The sequence below is a fragment of the Pipra filicauda genome, unplaced genomic scaffold (assembly GCF_003945595.2).
Source record: "Pipra filicauda isolate LSUMZ 115617 unplaced genomic scaffold, ASM394559v2 scaffold154_size2910363_pilon, whole genome shotgun sequence".
Classification (NCBI taxonomy): Eukaryota; Metazoa; Chordata; class Aves; order Passeriformes; family Pipridae; genus Pipra; species Pipra filicauda.
Window position 1 is genome coordinate 739687 of NW_024104040.1, and position 21171 is coordinate 760857.

Sequence of the window (21171 nt, forward strand, 5' to 3'; positions counted from 1 at the left end):
CACACCTTTTACAGCTGCATTTCACTTGGAGGTGGTTTCTGTCTGTCATTGAGCTAAATACCCCTCAAGTTCTGGTAGCTCCCAGGGCAGTTTATGCTCTCCCATGGTAGGGATTGGCCCCTTTAGACCATCCAGGCTGTTCTCAGGCTTTTGCTTACTTAGGTGGAAAAATCACAACGTGGAGGAAGGTTTTCCTTGTATTCAGTTCTAGGCATGTTTAGTAACTCTCACTCCTGATTATTGATTCAGATAGCAGCTCATATCTCAGCTGATATCTCCAGTGTTAACAGTCCTTGCTGAAACAGCTGAGATATTTGCTTTTTAATGGTGCCTTTGGAATGCCTCTTCCTCCTGGCTGGACTTAGGAAGTCTTAATACTTGCATGATTGTAAACAGAATTCTTCTTTGTCAAGACAGAACATAATCAGGAACTTAAGTTTTTTTTTCTCCTAGCTGTTATAGGGCACTTAACCTGTTGTGAATTGCTTCTTTTCATCTGATTGGCAAGATAATTTGAGCAATTGAGCTGACCTACAGGTTTAACTGCAGCACATAATATTTTACAGCATGTGTTATAAATCATGTTTTGTGCAAAGATGGGAGGGAATAATAAACATGGAGCATTTAAGCCAACAGTTTTATTGCAATATGGACTCAGCTAGGACTTTCTGAAGTACCTGCAAGTAGCCGTCACCTGAGTAAACTTCAAGGCAAGATCCAGTTGGCAGTCCTTGGTGAGATACACATGAAATTATAGTAAGACAGTCTGAGGAAGGAAATAATCAAGTGGGAAGAGTGGACTGGAAAGAATTAGCAAGGTAGTATCTCCATGTTTTTGTTAACTGTGGAAGAGTCTTGAGGAGTAGGAATTCTAAAGCATTGGAAAGAGGTGCTCTGCCGCTTGTGAAAGCGCCTGTGCTACTTAGCTCCAGAACAACAAAACATCTCGTAAATCAGGACAGCCATGGTTGTCTTGTCTGTAAGACTTGGTTTATTGAAGTCTTACAGTTAGAACTCACTGTTATCATACTGAATCCCTATGAATCCTGGCAGTATGAATACTAACCATGAAGATGTTTAGAATAAAAATCTCAATTTAAAATCTATTCAGAGATAACTATAAGATCTGTAGCCTTTATGAAATTCTTTCTTCATATCCTATTCAGATCCAGCTAGCCGTAAGATATTTTTGAGGCCTAAGCCATCAGATATTTTTGAGGCCTGTCTTAGATTTTCTGGACTGCAAATAAAGTATCAATTCTGTGATTCTTTCCAAAGTACAGGGACGTTTTCAGGCAATAGTTTTGAGGCTATTTTTAAAGACAGGGATGGAAGAATCTTTTTCATAGTCTAGATAGCCCGTATTTTCTTAATTACTTAATCAGAACACTCATAAATATTATTCTTCTGGATCAAATATTTGTGAAATGGCCAGATGAGCATTTGCAGTTGTGCTAGCTAACTTGTCGAGGGAAATAAAAATGCACTATAAATATTACTTGGAAGAAACCTTTGTGGCAAGGTTGGAATGAAAGAGCTCATCTACCCTTTTAAGAGTACATTTGGTTCCAGACGAATGTTAGCTTTGTTGAAAAGGAGTGTGTTCAGAAACTTATTTCCAACTGCAAGATGTTATTCACAGCTCAGAAATCATCTCTCATTCAAACAGAATTTTCTCACTAAAATAGATTTGTAGTAGACAGAAAAGAATGTCAACTGATTCATTTGAAATACCTCATTCACTTCCTACTTCTTTTGAAATTGTTTTCAGAATGTGCCGAAATAGAAGTGAACTTAGAACAACTCCTGCTCATACTGTCCCTATAAGCATCTTTTAAAATGTATTATTATTGGATCTTTCCAGATTTTCATATGCTGCAATTTATACAGATGCATACGTATTCTCTTTGAACAACAGTCATCCTTCCTGTATTCCTTCTGAACTGCAGTCATCCACAATATGTTCTTTATTAGCAATTAATCCCTTTATTTTGCAAGGGACGAGTTGAGTTTTAGGGTCTTTCTGTAATTTCTAAAAATGGAAGACTCTCCTCCTGGTGTAAGAATCAAGGTGTTCCAAACAAGGTAAGCATTGTCGGTGATGCCTGTAGACATGAAGGAAATAGGTTTCCTTTTCCACAGCTACTGTATCAAGAAGAGGGGAGGGGTTGAGGGCAAAACCCCCAAACCCCATTTTTCTTATGGAGATAGGAGAGGCAGGGAAGTGCAAATTTCCTTCATTTTTCTGGGATATTCTCTTACTGAAATGAATTCTACTATCATGGCTTTCTTCTGATTGATTTCAGTAGTTCAGTGGTCCCACAGTATTTTAGGCTATTCTGTGTGGAGGAATGTTAGGAAATGATTCTATATTTCTAAGTGTAGTCATCTTCTAAATATTGTAATGCTGTAAGGCTAATATGGGAAAGTCTTTTTCATGCCTGACTTTAATACCTTGCTAGGCTGTCAGTCTCACTGTAATTTTACAGAGCAAAGCATATGGACAATAACTTAGATATTTGGGTGTATTTTTGGAGCTTACTGCAATATACCTCACAAAGAGTTATTCCTGAAGGATAAAAGGGACCAGTAGCTCCTTCTTACATAAGTATTTGTGGAGAATAGTTCAGAAAACTTTAACTTAATGTTTTAGAAGTTTTCAGTGCTGCCAGTTAAGTTTATTATGAAGAATACATACATTAGGTATTGGCTCTGTTTCTGTTTTCTGACACTTTTTTTTCAAATCACATTTTTACAATAATTTAAAAAAAAAATCTCAATTGTGAAATAGATTTATGGACTGAAATTTTGATTACTTCATTCTAACATTTCCAAAATTGTGGGACTTTACTGTGTCATTTCAGGTTAATGGAATAACGATAGCTTCTCACTATCATTGTCTGGTTTCATAATTTTAAATTTTAGAAACTACTGTTAGTTAGCTGGAAGGATTTTTTAAATCTACCATTCACATTAGGCAGAATGCCAATTTTCTTGTGGCCCTTCTTTGTATCATTGCTAAATTATTTCAGTAGTTTTGTAGTGGGAACATACATTATTACATTGCTCTTTGGAGAATTTTTCACTGAAAATTTGAATAAAATGCTTGTCTCTTATTCTTTGTATCTAGTTGATTCTTCCTGCATTCCTTATTTAATTATCTCCTATGCTTATCTTCTGTGAGTAATGGGGACACCCTTGTAGCTTTGCCTGCTCTTGTGCTCTCTCTCCCTTTTTTGTTTCCCGTGGAAAATATGGATCTGATTTGTTTTACTTCCTGCATCTTCCTGCTGATTATTTTCATATAGCCCCTCTGAATGTTAAATTATGTTTATATTGAAAAATCTCTTAATTTAAACTGTAACATATTTTCAAAGCAAAGTGTTTCCTGCCTGGCTCTTTGCATACTATTTACATACAATGTTAGATGTTGGCATCAAGGAGAACAGCTTTACTTTTATTGTGCAGTAACTGTGTAATCAGATGTTGGCTTGTGATAAAGCATGAATTAAATGCTTATATCTTCATTTTATTTAGCTGTGCTTTTTATTCTGCTTTGCTGAATAGGTAATTGCCTATTACTGCATGTGGTACATCTTCCTTTCTTGTAATAGTTTGCTTTTGTGTTATCCTGCTTTATTGTTATAAATACGTGAAATTATTAAATATGCATTTTTTAAAAACCAGAATCAAGACTTGAAGGTTGGCTTTCAGTACCAAACAAAGGAAATATAAAGCGGCATGGCTGGAAGAAACAGGTACAAATGTCTTTTTTTTTTTTTTCTTCTTCCTCAGTTGGAAAAGTTTTTAGGCATGCCCTGAATTGGTTTTACTACTCATATTTAAGAACCAAACAAAATAATTAAGAGTAACTTAGTGTGTATAAAAAAAGGAAACAAGAAAATTCAAGTTCAGTTTGAAATCTTTAGTAATGACTTTGTGTAAATTTATCAACAGGTGGGTGAGGAAATGCTTTACAATGGGCATTTTGGAATCATTAAAAATCTCATTTCTTCTCTGAGTAAGCTTCTTTATAATCCTGTTACTAAAAAAGAAGCTCCATGTGCAACTTGACAGGAGAGAGTAGGGAATACTACACCTAAATGTTCTGAAGGTCATGGAAGACCTTCGCACACAGACATCACACTATAACTTGCCACACATGATCTCCAAGGACTTTTTTATCTTCCTTACCTTTAAAATGGCCAGTGTCTCTTCAAAAGAACTGGTTTACTTTCAGAAACTGGATCTCTTTGCTGGAATTCCCAATCCAAACAAAACAGTACTCTTTTGCCTCTGCAGAGGTTATGATCTGCTTCTTTGAAATGTCAGATGTTGAAATTGAGATGCTTAGAACTAGTTTCTGATTATCTTTTCTGTCTTTTCAGTTCCCCTCTGTGAACATTCTTTGGTATAATTAAATGCCTAAGTGAACATGGTCACCAGATTTCTGTAAATTTTACAAGCAATTTGTACAAAGTAGTTTGTTTCCCTGCATCTTCTTAAATTCAAAGATCACTGTTGGGAATGATTCAGTTTATTCATGACAAAGTAACTTTCTGCTTCCCGCTAAAAGGTCTTTCTCAAATGCTCCTGTTTACATTCACATTCTACAAGTGTTAGAAGTGGTTCCTACAAAATTTAAGGGAGAAGGAATTAATTCCTGTCAAAGAAGCACTTAAGTGTTTGCATTGGACCTTTAGCTGCTGAACTACTTCTTTCAAGTATTCCTGTTTTCGCTTGGCTAACACGGCCTTCTTTATACAATCTACGTATTTTGAGTTCCAGACCAGACTATTTTTACGTCAATATCAGACTGCATTGATTTGTCTGTAAGTTAAACCCACCACCTATTGTGGCTTGCAGAAGAGTGAGTGTTAAGTTCCACCTTATTTCAGCTAATGGATGCTTAAGGTATTCTCCCAGCCCCTCAGATGAGAGGCAATGTGCCATTTTGAAAATGCTTGGTTACCACAGTTTGGAATCTGGGGTTTCTTATAGATACCTCAAATTCTGTTCTCTCTCTGTTTCACTTTGTCTCCTTATTAGCAGAAGTGAGGGAAATCTAGAGGACGAGGTTAGAATGTTCTTGATGCCATATTTGATTCAAATGCCAGTAGCATTTGAATGATCTTCAGGTGTCTCACAAAACACACCTGTTTGTAAATCTATTCCACAACTTCTTCTGTTTGATAGCTAAGGCTGCTTGACTCCTCTTGTTCCTGAATTGATTTTCTGGGTTGCTGTCAGACTTTTGGCAGTGTCCACAAGCAAAAGTGACTGTGCCTAGGCACAAATCATGTAGCTTTGTTCTGTTCTGGATTATTTAAAATACTGCATCATTTTCCTGTCAGAATACCTCCAGCAGCCTTTTATGGTTGTTTTTTAGAAGTGGAGATTATTCTTGCATCCTCTGATGATTGAAATGTTAAAACTCTTGATAAATGCAGCTTCTCCAGTGAAAGACTATATCTGATCTTCTTTGGGCATGGCCAGTGTAGGCATATTTACTTCCCTCAAGATATTTTATGCAGTTACTCCATTCATACTTTCCTAGTTCGAGTAATACACTTTGAAGGAATTTGAGCTACAGATGGATGCTTCTGTCATGAGTCATACTGATAAGATTCCTTAAACTAGCTGAGGCTCAAATCAGTGACACACAGTAGTGAGGAGCCATGCTGATTTACATGTGTGTCCTGTTGGCTGAACTGTACTGCAGCTGAAACAAGCTGGTGTGGAGTCAGCCTCCTCAGGTGCTTCTGTTCCAAATTCTCCTGCAATTTCAGTTTTGGGCTTGGTGGGAGGTATGCAGCCTCAAATATAAGCATGCCCAGATCAACTTAAATGGAAAGCAGAATTGCATTAGCACTGCAATTGGGTTGATGCCGGAGTTGTTACAACTTGAGCTGCTGCATTTCTGACTCAAATATCAGTAGCACTGATGTTTTTGCCCCGTGCCCTCTGAGTCATTTAGCTTAAGTTAGAAAAGGGTGAGTGTGGAAAACTTATTTGAGAATAAACACTTGAGTTATACCTCAAGCTAATGCTAAAATGTGTTAGCCATGCTTTTATCTGGAGCTTCGTTTTATCCCGAGTGGAGGTGATAAAATATCCTTCCAAAACCACTGTAGAACAGAACTACTGTCAGAAGATTTTTTTTTATATATGTTCACAACAGGATATCAAGGCTGTTGTACATAACTTTTCTTTTGTGAGGTTAAATTGTTCTTTAACCAAGAATTGTATATAGTGTGATAACTGAATTCCCTTGCAGTCAGAATTTGCATCTGTGATAGTTGTCATCTTAAGGCCTTGGTCTTGTCTGTGAAAGGCAGAAATGCACACTTCAAAAACAAAAAAAGCATTAGCTTTCTGTTGAAGTAGATAAAGGAATTGAAGCAGTCTTTTTCTTCAGTGGGAAAAATCACTAGAGGCTCACACTATTACAACTTAGTACCTACTCAAGTTGATCAGGCTTCCCATTAAAGAATTGTGACTAAAGGGCTGAAAGCTCTTTAAGTTGGGGCCAAAACAGCCTCTGTGGCTTTTTAAGATGCATTTCAGTAATTGAGATTTACAGCTGTAGCACACAGCTTGCACAACACATTTCTAAAATGCTATTCTATAAATTTGTTAAGGTAACTTTCATATTCAGGTTTTGAGGTCAGCTTAAAGTCCTGTGTAATGAGGAGGTTGAAACCTCCTCTTGTAGAAGGAGTAAACACTATTAATTTAAATTGTCATTATCTTCGTTGTGCAGAAACTCATTCAGTTTTACCTACCAGTAACTGGAATTCAAGATGAACTGTTGGTGTATTCACTCTCATGGTTTTCTGTCCTTTCCCCTGCTTCTGGGTCATATTATACATGGAGTTCAATATAGACAGAGCAGTCAGTTTGCCTCTTTTTAGTCCTCTTTAGTACCTCATACCATTTAGTTGTTTCTAAAACATTTGAAGCTGCAGGGGAGGGAACTGCCACTGGTGTCACTGAGCTTATGCTTGTGGACAGTTTCAGCTGTCATTCCTAGATTTGGAATGTATACCAGACCTCTGTTTCTGCTGATTCATTTTGTCTCTTTATTTCACCAGTTCATTAAATTGAAAGTGTAGGAAATAGTTAGCTGGCGCTGTGAGAATCTCTTCTAAACTACCAGTAGTTTGGTGCAGGTCTGTAGAACTGCAGAAGTTGTTTACGACTTTACCATCAAGTGATAGATTTTGCACTGTATCACTCTGTGATGCATAATTTTCATGGTAACATGCCAATAGCAATTGAAATTTGTGAGTTTGTGTGCAGATGGACTTCCAGAATCGTGACAAGCATTTTATGGTGCTTCAGTGAAAATACAAAGTCGCTGAGGCTGTAGCATTGCCCAGCTGTCAGTAGTGTATCTGCCTGCATGAATATTTAAATATGTCTTGATATTAGTTTAAAATCTTTCCTTTACTCAGGCTTTACATGTGTGTGTAGGAGAACATTAGGATAAATGTTGCTTTTTAAAATGCAGTTTTAACTTCTCTTTATCCTTTCTTTCCACAGTATGTTGTGGTGAGCAGTAAAAAGATACTGTTCTACAATGATGAAAAAGACAAGGACCAGTCTAATCCGTCTATGGTACTAGATATAGAGTAAGTAAAGTTACTGGTAGTTTTGGATGCAAATTGGGAAAAGAGCCTTGTGCGTGAGATAACTGATAACAAATCTAAAAGCTTGAAATCAAAATTCCATAAGTAATTTTTAATTTCCCAAACTAGTTGGAAAATGTCTGTCTGTATTTCAGCATGCTGTTAACAGAAGATACTGCTTTCTCTTTGTTCTGCTATTGCTAAAAGTTAGAGAAAAGAGAAAGTATCATTGCTCATCTAGTTCAAAGCATTTCTAACTTTTCCAGATGGTTTCTGTTTAAAGTGATAAAATAAATTAATTGTGATCCCTTTACATTTGTTGTACATGAGGAAAATTGTGTCAAATATCACTGAAGCCCATCACTGATACATGACTGTGATGTTTGAACAGCTGATGGACATTATAGGACCTTATAGAGTAGTAATTGAAAAAAGGTTTTAGAATTCATGAATAGGTCTGTAAGTGACTAACAAATACAGTGGTCTGGAAGGAATCTCAAACTCAGGAAGTGCTTAAGCTGCCAATTGCCTATAACCAGGAAAAGAGTTATTTTCTCTTATTCTCTTTTCATAAACATCTGTTACGGCTACTGTTGAAAACAGGATGTTGGGATAGATGGACTTGACTGAGTATAAGATGATGTCTGTTCCAATTTTAATAGCATTTTTGACAGCTGGTGCCCCAGATTTCCTTTTGTGATGTTTTAGCATTGATTGTTTATCAACTCATAACAATTTAGTAAAAAAACTAGTTAGTAGTATTCTATGGTTACTTCCATACAGGTTTATCACTAGGCTATTCTAGCAATAATGTTAGGCTTCCTAGTGTTCTGAGGAGGAATTTGAAAGCCTTTTTCACGCGCAAATTTGCCATGATGGATCTTGAGCTCGTTGTAAGGTAACCCTCTTTCCATGCTACAGAATATTTTGATCTTTCTTGGGTAGACAAGATCTATATGGTTTATGAATTAATTCCTACAATCATATTGCAGCCTTGAAGTAGGTTGTATTGCTTGCATAAGCAAAATTTCCAAGAACTTCAAAGCAGTTTGATAACTGTTTTAAAACATATGTAGCCTTTTAGCATTCTCTGATTTATGTTTCTTCTAATTTAGTAAGCTGTTTCATGTCCGGCCTGTAACTCAAGGAGATGTATATAGAGCTGAAACTGAAGAAATTCCTAAAATATTCCAGGTAAAAAGAAGTTTATTCTCATGTCTGTTTAATTCTCTTGGAAGTTTGGCAGCTTCTTTGAAAAGGGTATAAAAGTACATAGTGCTTCAACAATAACACAGCAGCATTCTTTTTCAGATTCTCTATGCTAATGAGGGGGAATGCAGGAAGGATTTGGAGGTAGAACCAGTACAGCCGGCAGAGAAGACAAATTTTCTAAATCACAAGGGCCATGAATTTATTCCCACATTATACCACTTTCCAGCCAACTGTGAGGCCTGTGCCAAACCTCTTTGGCATGTCTTCAAACCCCCTGCTGCCCTAGAATGTCGAAGATGCCATGTGAAGTGCCACAGAGACCACTTGGATAAAAAGGAGGAATTAATTGCACCATGCAAGGGTATACTCATTTTTTTTTCTGTTCTGTATTCTCTTCATGGTTTAGCCACACCTGTTAAACTATTGGAGGCAAATAAAAGCACTTTAGTTTAAAACTAAACCTAAAATTAGAGTTTTATCGTTTTAAATGTGGAAGATTAAAACAATAGGCTGTTACACTGCTTATGAACAGGCAGCTGTGGCAGTCCTCTGTAGCCTTTCATGGTGTAACTGATGGGGCTCTGCTGAGAGCCCTGAGAGCAAAAGGTTCCCTGAAGGTTTGTGCCCAAGTACTGGGCAGCTCCCTGGTTCCCAAATCATTCTCTCTGTACTTATACCTGGCCCACTTTAGGGACAGTTGCAGTGGCTGCATCACCAAACTCTGCTAAGATCTTGCAGAGTGGTTCTTCAGCCACCTCACAGATTGGAGTAAAGGTTTCTTCTCCGTGCTCCTGTGAAGTGGAGCATTCAGGGTACGTACTCTGGAACTTGGCCATAAGGCATCCATACAACTTTTCAGCTTATTAAGACTGCAATTGGTGTAAGTTTTCTCATTTCTTGAATATTAATGGTAGACTCAAGAATCTTAATGCAGAGTGACAAATATTGAAGAACGTTATATTCATAATCTCCCCTGCTGTTTGTTATCTTTCAAAAATATATAAATAAATCCAATACAAGTATGGATATTTGTTCTTTCCAGTGGCACAGTTAGTATGTCATAATTCTGATTTTGATAACAAGTCCTGATTTTCACTGAATCATTTTCCTCCTTTTACAGTGAGTTACGATGTAACTTCAGCAAGAGATATGCTATTATTGGCATCCTGTCAAGATGAACAGAAGAAGTGGGTGACTCATTTAGTAAAGAAGATCCCTAAGACACCACCATCTACTTTTGTTCGTGCTTCTCCTAGAACTATGTCTACAAGATCCTCAGCAAATCAGTCATTCCGAAAAGTTGTTAAAAATACTTCTGGGAAAACCAGGTGAGAAATAAACTACAAGAACGAAGTATCTTTTTGATTAAAAAAGTGTCTGTGTATAAATCCTATTTAATGCGGAGTTATGAAATAATTCCACAGTTACGACTGTTGAACTGCTGATCTAAATCTCTGCTCAAATCCCAAAGGAAGGAGCAGACAGAATTCTCTTGCTATCATGGTAAATTTGTCGGTTCTTCACATTTGGAAAGGTAGCGTAGAGTTGGTACCTGGCCTGCCAATACATGCAAGGGAGCTGGTTGCATTTTTGTCCTGTTTAAAGGCAAGACTCAGCAAATATGTCAGCAACAGCAGTTAACTGCAAGGAGCATCCATGTAGTCATCTCGTCCATGGATTGACTCATAGAACCTGTGTAAGCTAAAAGTCTTCTGCAGATGGGGGTGAAGTGAAAAACTTACAGATTCTCAGTCTGTTGTTAGGACATTTCTTTTGCTGGAAGGCTGCTTAGATATTGGTTCCATTCTTTCTCCCTGCTTACTCATTCCCTGTCTTCTATTCCAGCAGTTGTTTTTGTAAGCTGTTTGTGACCCTGTGCATTAGCTGGGGCAAGATGTAAAATATGTTTTCTTAATGTTAGGTTACTGTAAGCTGATTTCAACCTGCCTTACCTTCCTCCTATAGTATGTGTGTCCCTTTCTCCCCAGCTAACTGATTGAATTGACAGTGTAAATGGAAACTAGTGTCTCAGTAGGGAAAGTCTTCCTAGATTGGCAGGGCTACCAAACATTCCTTGCACGAAAAAACCCTGAACTTTTGCATGTAAAGAGACACTGGGTGTATCATGAAACATCCTCCTGCAGAGGACCATATTTTATATGGTATTTCCAGTCAGTATAATTTACTACCAGATTTACATTTAAATTTTGCTGTCTATTCTCAGCTTTATTTGCCTCAAGACCCATTAAAACAGTCTGTAGTGTCTGAAATAGTATCCCTGATTTTACTGAAAACTTTGTAAACGGAAAGATACAAAGGGTGCTGATTTTCTTGTCCCTAAGACTTATGTCCTAAAACATAAGCGGTCACAGAATCATAGAGTGGTTTGGGTTGGAAGGGACCTTTTAAAGATCACCTAGTTCCAGTCCCCTTGCCATGGGGAAGGACACCTTTCACTAGATCAGCTCCATCTAATGTGGCCTTGAACGTTCCCAGGGATCATAGTTTTGAGATAGTAATATATTCAGTGAAGGTCCCCAAGATAATTTCATTCAAGAAAATTACTTTAGGCCTCAAATACAAAGCTGTCAATATGAAAATCAGTAATGTTGCAGGCAGTTTGGTATTAGAGATGATAATGCAACAGCGTGAGGAGACCAACATAAAAAGAAATCTGTGAGCAGCATGTTGTGTTAAGAACATGTAGCTGTGCCAGAGCCTTTGGGGGAGAAGTCATATTCACAAACACTGAACAAAGTCTCAGTTCCCAAGTTACAGTTCAACTGGTAGGAACACAACAGAACCATGATGTAATTTTACATTTTTCAACACTGGCACTTAATCAAGCCAAAGTTCTGAAACACATAAACACTTCTGATGGGGAGATTTCCTGGGAAGTGGGCAGTTTTACCTACGGTCTTCTCTGTAAAAATCTGTTTAAAATATGGGTGAGGGCAGTGGAAAAGCACATAGTGATAAACCTGAGCTAAGAATGATGGTAAAATCAGAGTTTCCTCACTGAATAGTGGCATCTTCCGTATTGTACCAAAAAAAGATAAATTAGTAATTGTTAATTCCCGGGGGTTTCAGTCATGTTTGTTATGTACTTACGTTGTGTGTACTTGTGCAACAGAATCTTGTTAAACTATTTATCTTGTCTACGAAGTGTCCATTTCTCTCAACTTCCAGAAAGTTTTATAAAGCTTTGTGGTATTTCCAAATTTATTTTTTCCTTCAGTCCTCAATTTTCCAAGATTTACTGAAAAGTGTTAGACCCTTCCAGAGGCTTTAGCCAGATCCTTTAAGACTAATTCCCCCAAAATCAACCAACCAACCAGCCAGAGGGGTTGGAAAGAATTATTTTTAATATGTTATTTACTTGCATCTTTAAGGTGTATTAACTGGAATAATCTAAAACAATATTTGGAAGATCCTAATTGTACGTTTTAGAAATCATCCTCTGTTTTTGAGTATACAGATTCTTTTCTCCACCTTGTCAAGCCTTGCCTTGGTAAAGAAAGTGCATATTTCTTAATTTCACAATTAGGTATTTAGAGTTGAAGACTTTTTTTTCCAATAGACTATTTGAGTTATATTCTGGGTATAATTTCCTTTCCATTTATCATTACAAGGTCCTCTGGTAGCTGTAATAACCAGCTTTAATTCCATACTCTTAAATGGAAGAAAATCCATTTTCTTAAATCAATTCTTTTCCACTCTCTCTTAATAGAAATGCTGTCTTGGAGTTTCCTTTAGCAAGGACAGCTTTGCAGCTAATCTATTATAGAATGAACAGATTTGCATATTTGAAAATTTGTAGTAGCTCTTAAAGGAAAGGCTCAGTTTGCGTAGATCGGTTATCCAGACCATTTCTGTTACTATTCCTGTTTCTCCTGTGACAGTGTTACAGAATCATAGAAATACACAAGTAGTGAATGGAACTTTTTTGAGAAATGAGAAACACCATCATTAAAGCTCTGGTTTTAAAATCCTAAAGATCCAGTGAGGATCCTAAAGATCTAATAGCTCACCAGCACCAGAAGGAGGACGGCTGCACATTCCTGAGCTTTATCCTTTGTCAGTTCATGGTTCACGGATTACCAGAGTCAACTGATCTATTTTTCAGCAGAAAATTAATCCAGGAATGTTTTGACTAAAGGAAAGCCAAAAAACCCAAAGCATAACAACAAAAAAAACCCCTAACCCTCACGCCACAGAAGAAAAGCATGTGGTTTTCTGTTGGATTCGGAAGTTGCAGTGGTTTGTGGAAGAGTCTCAAGAATGAAAGGAGGAAGGGTGAAGTCTTGCACTAGTGAAGTAACAGGTCAGATCAGCTGTTCAGAATACTTCAGTCTTGCATTTTCTGCATCTACCCCAGTGTACTGCCTGTGTTGCCACCCTTCCCCATCACCCAGGGAGATCTTCCAAGTTCTTGGGAAGAAATAAAGCTGTGAGGTTTTCTGTCAATTCAGAAGTTAATACCTGCATGGTATCTTATCTCTTTGACTGCTTGGATTTATCTAACAGACAGATCCCACGGATGTGGATCAGACAGAAAACATTTATATCACTCTTTTAGACTGACCCCAAATCCGTCAGTGAGTATGATGACATAACTGATATTTGACCTTAGAATTTTGCTTCTTAATGATGTCAAATACTGGCAGAGCTTCTTAGAAAAAACAATTAATTACAGGAAACTCTGTTTTAATGCTGCATATTGTAGGCACTGAGTATGGGGGAAGAATCATATTGAGATTAAGCCATTTAGAGAGGCACAGCACTTGACCAGCAAGGGTGCTGGGTATGTGCGTGCTCCCGGCCTGTTGTGCTGCATGGAGATGTGTGCAGGGGGCAGGTGGGGAGCCCCTGCACCTTGCTGATGCTTGAGGAGCTGCTTGTGGCATGTCCCCATCAGACAGCTGCCACTGGGTTGACTGGGATGTAATGGGGCTTGTGTGGCACCTGCAGGGCAGTGTGAGCAACTAATGAAATGATTCAGAGTTATACTGAACAAAGAAGCATTAGGAAAAGGCCAGGTAGGAACTTCTCTTTCTGGCTATTCTACTGTGGACATTTTTGTGGCTTTCTCAGACAAGTTTGTTGTTAGTTGTATCTATGAAGTAGACAAGTGCTGCTGTGATGGAGTATGCCAAGCCTGTGCCCTCATACCATTGCATATTTCACCTGATATGTTTAGAACGAAGAGGCATTGGATTTATTGGATTTATTTTAGGAAAATTCACTTCCGATGTACCAGATGTTTAAATTTAGATTATTGAATAAATTTGCAATGGATCTTATGTACTGAACACTTACCGTGATTGCATGGTAGCTGAGCTAATCTGACAGAGCATTTCCCCTCTGTGTCTTCCTTCCCTGCTTTTCTGTCAGTGGATCCTGGGGAAGTGCTTGAAATGATCCATTTTGGACCTTTCCATGAAGGCCCACAATTCAGTTTCCTGACTGTCAAAAATGTGTAGACTTACTTTGCTGAGCTAGTGAGTGGATCAGCATGCTAAGAAGTGCAGTGATTGCCAAAGCTGAGGGCTGGTAAATAGGAGGGTCAGGAAGGTGATAAAGTGAGGAAACAGCAGCAACAGCAGGCTCTTTTCCTTTCAAGAGGCAGCAAACTGTTAGATCTGCTTTTCTGAACTCAAGACACTGCACCCTGCAGTTCTCCTCACCTCTTAGGCAGGGGAGTAGGAGAAGCAGTGATGATTTGTATGGGATACACATGTTAAGTATCTGAAAATTGTTCTCTTGTCAGGCAGTATAGCAGAACTTGCCCTCGGTGATGGAGTCCTACCATGTAAGCAGGCATTATTACCTATTTTGTCGAACGGATACAGACATTAACACATGCTTGAAGACATTTCAGTCCATTTCTTTCGGGGTCTGACCCACCTTTCTTTGCTGTTGGTAGACAGCACTTCCTTGACTTAATGGAGAGGTGTCTCAGAGCCATTGAAAGAAGCTTCACATATAAAAGTTCATCTTAAGTTCTATTCCTGATTTTAATAACTTACCACTAATAAATATGAATCAGAACTTCTTGATGAACTCGCTGGCATTTGCAGCACTGCTTCGAGATTGGAAACTACACTTCATAGTTCATAGTATGCTGATTTATTCACATTGTATCAGCACAGTTGAGGTGTTTTCTTTTGATCTATTTGGACTTGGGCACCTGGTCAAGTTAATGCATGTTTAAAAAAGAAAACAACCAACCAAGCAACCAAAATTCCTGTGCATCAGATGAGCTCTGGCAGCTGCATGCGCGTGCTCTTAGCCTAGAGAGCCTTTTCTTGTCCTGCAAGTGAAAGAGGGTCACCTAGCATTTGCCATGAATACACCCATAATTGTTTACTGTTCATCACTTGGAAAGCTGCTGTAATATTATTATCATCTGTCTGATCTCTGTGTTCATTTAATGTTGTTTGAAATTAAGAACAGTTTGTGGAAGATCATATAGGTGCGTCCTAGTATTTTGTACCGTGTCAGTTGAAAAAAATACTCCGTTAACATGAAGTATTTTCTTCATGAAGCTCTTGGCAAACATGCACTGATGTTATGAAGCTAATTTTTATATTTGTTATTAATTGTCTGTTTTCTTCTTTGTTCCAGCTAACCACATGTACAGTGCTTAACGGAATCTCATGGGATGCAGTCAGAGAAACAGGGCTTTTTTTAACCACACAGAGCAGTGCAGACAGGCTGTTGTTCTTTTCAACGTAACTATCACAGGCTTCAGGGTTAAGATTGCTATTACTGTCTCCTCCTTGCTTTGGCACAAAAGCACGCTGAGGGTGTTTAATTGCGGGTTTGCCTCAAGGTAGATTAGATTAATTATTACTATGTAATGCAAGTTAAAGCAAATAAAGCTTAGCTAGGTGTATAAAAAAAAAGAGGTGCTGCCTTTTTGGATTTTTAAAAAAAGCCTGTCAATCACAATGAAATGCAGCCAACTTTCTTCATACCAGTGAAAGAAAAGGACTGTTAACCCTGTGAAGGGGATATTTATGTCAAGATGAGCATATGAAACCGAGTAGAAGAGGAAGGTTTCTCAATGAGAAGGACTGCAATTGCTTTCAAGACTCTAAGTTGTGCTCTTGAAGACTGCAGAACTAGCTTAAAATGAAGCCTTATCACTTGAACTTCAGTGCCTTCACTGCAGAGTTCTTTACAGCCTTAATGCTAACCACCCACTATGGAATGGATCAAAGTGTTAAATATTTTGCATTATGCTTTACAAAATACTGATGCAGCAGGTTTGTAAAGGGGGGAAACAAGTAATTGCCTTTAATCTATGCATTTTTGCCAAGCCATACTGAATTATTTTATTGTTAGAGGCATTAGAAACTAACAGCAAAAAGAACCACGGAGTTTGGAAGCATATTTTGGGGTACATCATTTCTATAACTGTATAATGTATTGCCTTACAATTTTAAATGATAACGTACATTAAGTTAACAAACATTTAAGAAATATATGCACTGTTTGAACTGTAAATTATTCTTAGAACACTTTTACTTGGTTTTACATTGATCTTTTAGTGCCTTGATTTGAGATAATTGTATTATTGCCATGTCAATAAATGTAGAAACCTAAAACTAAAGAAACCTCTAAAAAACTGTTGCATATCAGTAGTTTTTACTGAATTTTAATTGGTTGAAGTATTTGTAGATGCTAGATGCATTTTCTAAATTAAGTACAATCTTTGAATGAGAATTCCTCTTACAAAGAAAGACTGATTCTGGTTCATAAGCCAAGAGATGTGTAGGCAATGCAAAAAAAAAAAGCATATGACGCAAAACTCTGGATAATTCAGGAATTTCAGTAAATGCTGTCAGACTCTTGCTTTGTAGCAGGAATACATTCATGGTATGGGCAGTATGGTTTTATTTTATTTTATTTCTTAACCAAATACCTCCTCAGTAATTTATAATGGCTTTGCAGTTATGTATTAAATAAGAAGCACTGGAAAACTGATTCGTCCTTGGGACGATTTGCATGTTTCAAGTGGTATTGAAAGCCGCACTGATGGATATGTAATAATAAACATATCTGTTATTAATATGGTAATGACTCTGTGCTCATTTAATGAGAAATAAAGTAATTTATGGAAAGACCCTTTTGAAAACGACTGGCATGGTGTTTTCTCCTGACTGCAGCTTAAACATCTTTTTCTAAGCATTCAGACATTGCAGCAGCTTCCTGGTACAAGGTGCATTTACACTGTAACACCTAGGAGACTCTGAAATGTTTTGGGGGTTTTTTTAGTATTCTACATCAATAAGTAAATACCACATTACATTTAATTATTTCATTCCCTTATTCTCCTGGCCTGCCTAATTTTAAAATTAGTAACCTAATTTATATTTATTATTCAACCACCACCCTAAGATGGCCTTGTCATTGCTTCATCCTTCATGATGCCAGTTTGAAGCTTCAGAAATCCCACTTATTTGGGGGAGGGAACATTGTTCAAAAGACAAGGTGGTTTTTGTTGGTGGGGGTTTTTGGGGTTAGGTTTGTTTGGGTTTTTTTAGAACAGCCTGTTCATCCCATGAAGCTACTGTCCCTAAATCTCCCTGGGTAATCTGCCAAGACCTGCAGAACAATAGAGCAGTAAGGACATGAATGATTGTATGTCCTTTGAAGGTCACAGGGCCGGGAAGTATAGATAAATAGAAGCAGTTGATGTGGTAATTTCAGGAAGTTCCTCTATGTTGAGATTGCTGTATCAGAAGCGTCAGCAATTTCAAAGCTGTGGCTGGAGCACACTAAAGACAACCTTCCATAATATAACCAGTCACGTCGTGAGCTTGTCAAGCAATACAAGGAATAATTATGACCTGCTTTAATCTACTGTCACATACTGAGAAGGGAAATAATAAAGTATAATGATTAAACATATCTTACTTAAATACATACATTACAATAGGAAATTTGGAGCAGGAGGGAAGGCCTATGGTATCTCCAGACCCAGATTAGATTGTGGATTGCTTTTCTGCTTTCCTTTAGGTGTAACTGGCTACCTCTACAGGGTCAACAACCCTTGCTTGAGTAATTTTATTAATAAAAAAAAGCAATGTCTTGTAATTTCATATTTCATTAATCTGAAAAATAGCATAAACTTCATTATGAATAGATAATGACTAGTGGGAAGAAGGTAGGATTGTGGAAAAATTATTTTGCTCTACAGATTGGCACCTACTGTCACTTTCATAGTTTTTTAGCAATGCTGAAGTTCTGCAGTTCTTTTTAAATGCTGATTTTGCTTGGGAAAGCAACAGCAGACATAATGAAGTGTAAAATTACATTGAGTAGTGTGTCTGGGATAAATTGCAGCTAAAATGCTTTAATAATAAAGTCTAGACGTGCAAATTACAGTTTGTGTGTTCGGGTACACTGATGTTGGCAATTGTTTACTGTAAGCAAGGTGCCTGTCTACAGCAATAGCTATACTTTGAATAAGAAATTCAGCCAAAGGTTTCTACTGCTAGGAAAAGTAATGCTTACAATCTCAACTGTGCAAATAGATATTTCAGGCAAAAAATATCTGTTACAAAACTTTCAAGAAGCATCAGCTTTACCATCCAGAAAAAAGCAATCTGTGCTGCCATGTTCACTACAGCTCCACTTAATCTGACTCTTGCCACATTATTTTGCTTTTACTCTTGTCACTAATGATTCCTCTTACAGCAGGGGGACATTTTGCTTATACTCATCTAATACAGCACCAGAAAGTCATCAAGACACGTGACCATGTAAGCTGTGAGGAGCTGGCATAAATCAGCCTGGCTTCCTTCATACCGGTGACGCTACAGTTTTACATGCTCCTTGACAAATCAAGAAGTCTAGATTCCTATATGATTGGTTTTTTGTTGATTTGCCTCTACCTTTTTTTCATACTTTTTTTACAACAAGTTCATTAACATCGGTAAAATGCCCAAATCTGCTTTTTCATTCCCTCTTCAAGCCGCCATATTTCTCCTAGGCAATAAGAAATGGTAAGAGTAACTAACTAGCAAAACAGCATGGTAATAAAAGGATAGGGCCTCTCCCGTAGGTGCGATTTAGCTACAGTAGTCACTGAGGCTGTAGCCAGAAGCAATTTGGGAATTGGTAAGCGAGAGGTGGGGCAGCAGGTACTGAGCTTTCCTCTGAGCTGGTGAACACTACTGGGATTTTTTTTTTTTAATGTATTAGTTACAAACATAAAAAATGAAAATAGTTTTGTTCTTGTTTCTTCCCCCACATGTGCCCCCAAAATGCAAAAAGTTTGAAAACCACTGAAATGGAAGAGGTAACACGGAAATGGGGGATACTGTGTATGTTACTTTAAACACCTCCTGGGTTGCTATGCATTCTTTACCCTGCCATTTTCTATATCATCTGTTATTAGCAGTCTCACCTTATTGATGCTGTGTTTTAGTTTGTAGCAGCTGTGAGATAGGGATCAAGTGTAGCAGTGGCTTTCAGGTTGGGTGTGCCAGGGCTGTGCCATACCCTGGATCCCTCCTGCATGGGCAGCCACGGTAGTCTCTGTTCGGGCCCCGCCCAGCCCTGCATGGTGCTGGGAAGACCGTGTGCACCCGACTTGTGTTCAAGCATCTGGTTTCTGTTCCTCTTTTTCTGGGCACTCATTTGGAGACAGTCAAGGTTTGCAGTGCAGGGAATTGAAATGCTTACATTTATCATGGAAAAGAACTTTTAAACATGTAAAGCACTGTAGTATACCAGGACACTGGAATACTAGACCTAAACCACTTACAACTACTATTTTTTTGAGTTTAATTTACATGGAAATTATCTGGAAGACAGCAGTTAATAATGTGATTGGATCCTACCTGTGCTGTGAATACAGTCATTAAAACGTTTCAAGCCTGAAGATACATAGAAGATACACTGAAGCTGTGGAAGCCTCATCCCTGTAAGTGTTGGAGGCCAGGTTGGATGGGGCCCTGGGCAATCTGATCTAGTGGATGACATCCCTGCACACGGTCCCTTCCAGCACAAACCATTCTATGAATATACACAGACAGGTTCCCATGAACATTATGTCCCCCACAGAAAACAAAATGTACATTAATAAATGCACCTGCCAACATATCTGATAATACATCTCGCCCTTTAAGGAAACAAAAAATGTAAATGCAGTATTTTAACTCCCCAGTCTCTGATTATTTAAAATGAATCTTTGTTCTGTTACAGGCATTACAAAGGTGCCTAAAGCATGCCTTGGAAAGGGGTTTGCTTCCTCACACCTTTCACTGTATCACAGCACCTGCTTGTACTGTTTGAGAATACACCTACCACTTGTGCTCGTCAGAACTGGCCCAAGGGAGATTTCACAGTGTAAAAGCCTTTCCTAAACAGATCTGGACTTGCTCTGACCCATCTTCTAGCATTATAAATCCTGCCAGGCCTGTTGGCCTGCAGCACAGTATTTTGCTATCGACACAGCCCCAACTTTTGGATCCAAGCTGGTTTGCATCCATCCAGCTCAAGATGGGAAGGAGCCATGCTCGGATGGGCCTGCAACTGGCCAGAGAGAAACAGCCAGGGCAGGCAGTTGCTGATGACCAAGGTTCCCTCAGGGCCTGTCTTCACTAAAAAAAAACAAAAACGCATTTAATAATATTCAGTCAATCTTTTCCATTTCGATGTCATCAAGGTAATCTGTATTTCGTATGTATAGATCAGGTTGCACTCTTTTTCTCTACACTCCTTATGACAGTTTGTGTAAGATTCAGGGAAACCAGCATCTCTTGATTCCCTCCTTAAGGAAAAAGGCACGCAGGAAGAGGTGTTACTTCCTGTTACTGCAGGAAGGGGCCTACACGGTCTGGGAGGAAAGAAGAGGGAGGTAGTGGGTTTTCACCTTGCAGAGGTTGGGATGATTTTTCCTGTAGATACAACCCCCGATGCTTCTCTTTCAGCACAGCACCATCTAGTGCCTGTCTCAAATCCTGGAAATGCATTGTCTGTGACTGCCTGGGCCTTGATCCACTAAGGGTTGGTTACTCTAAAGGGGAGAATGTGTTCAGTGCCGCTTCAGACAATAGAGCATTCCACTTCCATTCAGCAGTCCCAAATAAACGGCCTCTATGTAGGTCACTGTTGGTGTTAAGAGGCTAGACTGGAGACATCCCAGACTCTCAGGCAGGCAGCTGGGGTCTGCTCTCACTTGAATAGATGATCTGCAGGATCTCACCCTAGAATGGGATTAAAGCTTTTCTAGAAAGCTCCTTTCAGCAAGTCTAAGTAACAGAAGATTCATCACTCTTGCTGGTCAATTTTAACAATGTTTAAATTGCCT

General features: G+C 38.3%; 1 protein-coding gene across 5 annotated transcripts in view; it reads left to right on the plus strand.

The window, feature by feature from the left end:
* The window catches only part of ROCK1 (Rho associated coiled-coil containing protein kinase 1), an 88390-nt gene extending 71404 nt beyond the window's left edge, over nt 1-16986 (plus strand). For 2 of the 5 annotated variants that reach the window (XM_027731235.2, XM_027731237.2), the window contains 7 exons: nt 3688-3758; nt 7546-7634; nt 8747-8825; nt 8943-9204; nt 9964-10171; nt 14614-14655; nt 15471-16986. In XM_027731235.2, the coding sequence (XP_027587036.1) occupies nt 3688-3758; nt 7546-7634; nt 8747-8825; nt 8943-9204; nt 9964-10171; nt 14614-14641 (737 nt within the window). In that variant the 3' untranslated portion in view covers nt 14642-14655; nt 15471-16986. Of the gene's footprint in view, nt 1-3130; nt 3180-3687; nt 3759-7545; nt 7635-8746; nt 8826-8942; nt 9205-9963; nt 10172-14613; nt 14656-15470 lie in introns of those variants that run through there. The other 3 variants (XM_027731236.2, XR_003542573.2, XR_003542574.2) reach the window with 3 other exon arrangements.
* The last annotated feature ends 4185 nt before the right edge of the window (nt 16987-21171 follow it).